At 35.9% G+C, this 6,103-nt stretch overlaps 1 protein-coding gene across 1 annotated transcript in view; it reads right to left on the bottom strand.

Moving 5' to 3' along the window:
* Positions 1–1,237: 1,237 nt before the first annotated feature.
* Positions 1,238–6,103, bottom strand: part of slc17a7b (solute carrier family 17 member 7b) — a 36,874-nt gene continuing 32,008 nt past the window's right edge. The window contains exons 12-13 of the mRNA XM_056450737.1: positions 2,472–2,541; positions 1,238–1,838 (exon numbers count right to left, since the gene is read on the bottom strand). Of these exons, the coding sequence (XP_056306712.1) occupies positions 1,540–1,838; positions 2,472–2,541 (369 nt within the window). The 3' untranslated portion in view covers positions 1,238–1,539. The remainder of the gene's footprint in view (positions 1,839–2,471; positions 2,542–6,103) is intronic.

Here is a 6,103-nt window from a genome sequence, read left to right as displayed (position 1 = left end):
ACTTGTGGAGCTGCACAGCTATGGATTTGCTCTTCAGTGTTTGGACTTTCAGCAGTGAAAATGAATACACACTGACCTGAACTTCAACTTTGAAAACTGGACTTACGCTGTTTCAATTTACTAGAACTTCTATGTTAAGCTGCTTTGACAATTTACATTGTAAAAGCGCTATAGAAATAAAGATGAATTGAATTGAACAAATGGGTTCAAAAGTAGGGTTCTGCAGTGGTCATTTCAGTCACCTGACCTGAACCATATAGTAAATGAAAAAAGAGCTCCAATATGGACCAGAAAACCTGAATGATCTGGCAAGATTCTGTATGGAAAATGCTCATATCTCTTTCCAATTTTCCTTCAAAGTCATCAGACATCATAACAGACTCAAAGCTGAGCAAATCCGGCCAAATTTGCAAAAAGTAAAAGGGCGCTAATAATTTTGACCAACTTGTATTGGAGAAAGCCATTTATTTTGGAATGAGATTGTGCTCAAATTTCTGAAAGTATTAATAATACAGATGTCTCTCCATATCATATTCACCAGGGGTGCCAATAATTTTGACCACGACTGTATATTATCAATGCTACCATAAGCTCATCCGAATATTAATTCATATCACTAGCCATTAACTGTGCATCCGTCTACGTGAGATTCTCACTGAAAAGGGACCAATACTAAACACACCTCACAGTATTGGCACATGAGATCAATTCCCTAAATTGTACTTTTGCCATTGGAATTATACATTAGTTGTGCTGCTGAATTGAATTTGAACGTCTGTTTCGTGTGTGAGATTCACCTTTCACACACAATTTCAGGATTTTCACAAATTAGGCAGTAATATTTCATAAGAGTAACTCTGTCGAACCCGCGAAGATCAGTTTAATTACTACAACTCAGCAGAAAGTCAAACACATGGACTGAATTAAAGGGGTCATGAACTGAGAAACCAAAAATCCCTTGATCTTTTGACATATGAGGACTTTTAATGCTAAAAAAACACACTGTAAGTTTAAAAACTCTGTGGTTCCTCTATAATCAGCTTTTATTAAAGGCAGTCGGACAAAACCACAGGTTCTGGTATGTTCTAAACTATGATGTCATAAGGTGGATAAGCTCCGCCTCCACACAAGATTAACACCTACTTTTACATCACAGCCTGTTTTGCCTTGTTAATATGCAAAAGTGCCAGCCAATCAGAACAGTGGGTGTGACTTCAATTGGTCATTCAAACTGAGTGTTCTGATATGGGTCAAAACAGAAGAGTTCATTATAATGTTAATTTATCTTTAAATGAGCCAAACCAGTTCATGACCCCGTTAATGACCCTCACACAGTGTTAAACATCCACACATGCACTCAAAACACACTCTCACACACACCTCTATTCAATCTGTGTGATATCACTGGAAAGCCTTGATGTTACTTATAGTATTTTTTTTGTTTGGGTTAGAAAGCAAGTCCTCGTTCCAGTCAGTTAGTGTTTGGGATGTGTTTCACCCACCCATCCTGCTCTGCTTGTACTCTGTGAGCTGTGGAAGTCATTCGTTCATCCCTCTGTCCTCTTCTCCTCCATAAAGGAAGCTGTTTGTTCCCACCGGTTGAACGTATTCCTCCGTTTTGTCCCAGTCTGAGACCCAGCTACCTCCGGCTCCACCCCCTCCAGTCCCCGCCCCGTTGGGGTCTCCTGATTGGATGGTTGCACCATAGCCGCCGCCTGCTGAGCGGTACAGCTCCTCAGTTTCATCAGCCAGCTCGTCTTCTCCTAAAATCCCGCATTTCTCCTCGCTCATGTTCTCCGGCTCGGCCCACGGCTGCTTCTCTCCCGATGCAAAGAGACCTGAAAAATAACAACAACCACATCATACAAGTATTTCATATTAATAAAATTATCAATTTTAAGCATTAAAAGTATATATTTACAAAAATAAAATGTTTATTTCATTGATTTTTAGACCCAAACAATACTTTTTTGATTTCACACACACATATACAGTCTATATACATAACATGTAATAATTATTGTGGGCTTGACTGTATGTAAATCAATTATTTAAACTGTATAATGATTTAAATGATATTATATTATATAAATAATATTATGATTTAAATTATATCACACTTTATACATGATTATTATATTTTAATATGCGTATTATGCATTTATGTAATGAATAATTTTAATTATATATTGAATTAATACATAATTATTAGCATTAATGATAAACATTACTAATAAATAATCACACATTTACATTTTTTGGAAAGAACAATTCCTTATACATGTTCATATATTTCATGTAAATATAGGTTTTGCATTTTCAGCTATTTTGTAGATAAATTATTAGAATATTTGACATTTTATCAACCGATTCGTCTCGTTTCGTTCAACATGGAACAGATATCAGCAGCACAAGAACAACTCTGATCAATAGCAAATGATGGATGGAAGGAAATGGACAGAAATATTCACCGTAGAAGATAACTCCACCATAATGAACAAGTGAAGCAATGAGAAACACATACTGCCATTCCTCGCGCGTCTACAGAGAGAAACACAGCATGAGAATGAATGAGGTCTGTGTCAAGAGCATGTGTGACCTGTTCAAGAAGAGAATGTATGCTTTGCATGAAGGAAATGTGATGCTGAGAAACAGGGGAGAGAGAGAGAGAGAGAGAGAGAGAGAGAGAGAGAGAGAGAGAGAGAGAGAGAGAGAGAGAGAGAGAGATAAACATGGCATAAGCAGCAGCAATATAATGACAGCAGTGAATGACACATGATCTCTGCAGGAGTAATAGCTTGAATCTGCTGGAAACAGAAAGTCAGCACACACAACACAACAGGCCCATTTCCATTACAAACCTCTGCAGACGTTTAAATGTTCATTAAAAAACATTACCTGAGTGTTATGTGAATGAAACAAAGTCAGTCCAAATGGTAGGTTTACTTACATCACAGGCAATGTTGTTTGCGGGTCAGACAAACATGATTGGCAAGGTGAGGTTTCTGGGTTTTATATATTGCGCTGTTTCACCGTGTATTCAGATTTATGAATGATTTTTTTCTTTCTTTTTTTGGAGCTGTGCAGTGCACTCAGTGCTTCCCACAGGTTTGAAATACACTTGCGGTGGTCGCCGATTTGAAACGCATCTTTCAATGTTTCAGGCGCTTCAGGCTCCTCCGGACAAAAACCAGCAGACTAGGGAACAGCTTTTTCCCCAGAGCTGTCTCCCTTTTGAACTCTGCCCCTCACTGACTCTTTTGCCCCCCCAATACACCCCCCACACCCCTCTAACTTAAACTCATCACAATCACTGCACTGTTTAACATTTGCACATTTAAATTTGCACATATTCACTGCACTACATTGCACTGATTCACTTATTTGAACTGTACATACCCACTGCACGTGAACATTTGTAATCATGTTTATCTATCTGCACACTTATTAATAGCAACATGTACATATATTCATTTATTGTAAATCTGTTCATAGCTAATACAACCTGTATATAATGTTGATAGTACATCCATTTGTAAACATTGCCATAGTTTTTCTATAATTGCACTTTATACATAGGCGGAGGGTGAACAAACTCCAGGGTAAGGCTAAGATATGCGCTGCCCTTTGATGCATTTAAAAAGATTTGCGACTGACCAAGAAGAGGTTAACAAAAGCACCGCCTATCAACAAACACCTATTATATTCAACACGCACATCAAATTATTTTATTAAACTCACCCACTGATCTATACAGTTTCAAAAGATTGGGGTCAGTTTATTTATTTTTATTATTATTACTTTTAAAAATCGAATTAAAATTCTGTTCATCAAGACGGCATTTATTAAATATTTAAAAATTGTTAAATACCAGCCTGATCTCACGAGAAAACGTAAGTATTTTACGTTTGCCAGTTTAGTGGCTAATTCGTACGAGTTCAGTCGTACGAAATTGTACAATTTTAAAAAGGAGGCGTGGCACCTAAACCCAACCGTGATTGGGGGATGAGCAAATCGTACTAAATTGTACGAATTAGATCGTACGAATTCATACGAATTAGCCACTAAATCAAAAAGTTACGAATTGCTGTGAGATTGTGTTGAAAATACTTATTTATTAAATATTTATTTATTACTTACTGTATGCAGTTTTAAATGAAATCATTACTCCTTGTTGCTTTTATTACTACTACTACTACTACTAATAATAATAATAATAATAATAATAATAATAAATATTAGAGAGGACGCAGCCCTCACTATTCTTCCACCCTAGGCGGCTGCCTAGGTTGCCTCTGGGTGCGCCGGCCCTGAGAATACGAAATCATTCTCTTTTTCACGAAGCCAATCGAAAACCGAACTTGTAATTCAGCAATAAATATTTCACCTTTAAAATGTAAAACTCCAAAAGATTGACTAAACAAGATTACTACACTATAGGCTAGACTACATTACAATGAAACTACCAATTTCAGTTAATGCTGAAAACAAGTTAAACCAGTGTATGTATTATTATTATATATTATATATTATAATATATTATTATTATTATACTCATTTGTCATTTTATTACTTATGTCATTGACCAGCAAATCAGAATAGTCCGCTGGCCAGCACTTTTGGTTTGGCTTTCAGAGCTGCTACTAACTCCAGTAGTAAACAGCGCTCATTAGTGCAATGTGCGGGGTTGGACAGTTCCATTTTTTTCTTTGCTCCTATCACCGTGGTTTCTGGCCAGGGGAAGGCTAAGCCTTCCCCAGCCTTACACACGCTCCGCCTATGACTTTATAACTTATACCTGTATCCTGCACCTGCTGCTGGCTAGACCTAAACTGCATTTCGTTGCCTTGTACTTGTACATGTGTAATGACAATAAAGTTGAATCTAATCTAAAAAATCTTTTACCCACAGCTCATAAATGGTCAACTACATGTGACAAACACAAAACAATGTGATTTTTAACTATATTTTTATTTGTTATGACGCTACATCTTTTCTTTTCAATGGGTTAAAGTTATTAAAAAAAGGCTGCTGAAATAAAAGACACCTTTTCTCTTTTTCTATTTGGAGCCATGTGCACACACTGACATAAAGGCTGCTCTCTCTTTCTCTCTCTATAAAGTTGTATTATTGGCATGGCATTTAGTACAGTATTGCCAATGCATTTTAGATAAGTATAAAGTATGTAATATATTAACATCATCAAATTAATAATTATTACTAGAATAAAAAGTGTAGATTATTTAAATAAGGCAAGTTAGTTGATTAGCCATTTCTAATGGTGTAGAATATTTTTCAGCCAGTATATTTTGTTCTCTCCGAGTATATAAAGTTTATCTGCGTCATTTATTAATTGATTAACCATTTAATGTTTCTCTTGCGGCTGTGCGCACGCAGTCAGCTGCGAAAAGGTAATGCAAAAACGCATACTGGTTCATCGATCGCGAATGTTTGGCTTTCCTGGACGGATACAAAAAAAAAGTGTAAAAGGGAGATAATAATAGTATTTTTCATGAGTGAACAGCAATTATACTTGGGCTGACGTTAATATACCTGCGTGACCAGCCCAAGTAAAGTCTATGTGTGGGAAGCACTGAGTGCAATGCAAAGAGAGTCTTATAGCGCCTGCTGCATCATGACTAGAGCCAGACAAAATCTATCGAGTTTTTGCTTTTTTCTGCACAGAATTTAATACAATTTAAAAAATTTACTAAAAATCTACATAATAATAATATTAATAATAATCTGCAGATCTATACAGAATGATTCTGAGTATAGGAGCTGATATATCAAATCAGTTATCAAATTAATTAACAGTTTACCATGCAAATCCAAGAAAAACTTGTTTGGTAAACAAAACTACGGTAGGTCTATCATATAACTGTTTTCTTTAAATGGATATATTATTGAATATTATTATTATTAATGAAAATATTACTTTTTCCAAATGCCTGAAAAACCACCTCATGCAAACATAATAATTTGCATTATTATGCATGCATTATGAATGGGCAAATTGATGAAATTCGTATTTCAATAGTGATGGCTGCTTTTAAAGCACTTATTAATGAGGCTTTGAAAGCTTTACAGATCTCTTGTTTTT

The sequence above is a fragment of the Danio aesculapii genome, chromosome 24 (genome assembly GCF_903798145.1).
Source record: "Danio aesculapii chromosome 24, fDanAes4.1, whole genome shotgun sequence".
Taxonomy (NCBI): domain Eukaryota; kingdom Metazoa; phylum Chordata; class Actinopteri; order Cypriniformes; family Danionidae; genus Danio; species Danio aesculapii.
This window is presented reverse-complemented; position numbering and strand designations above follow the sequence as displayed.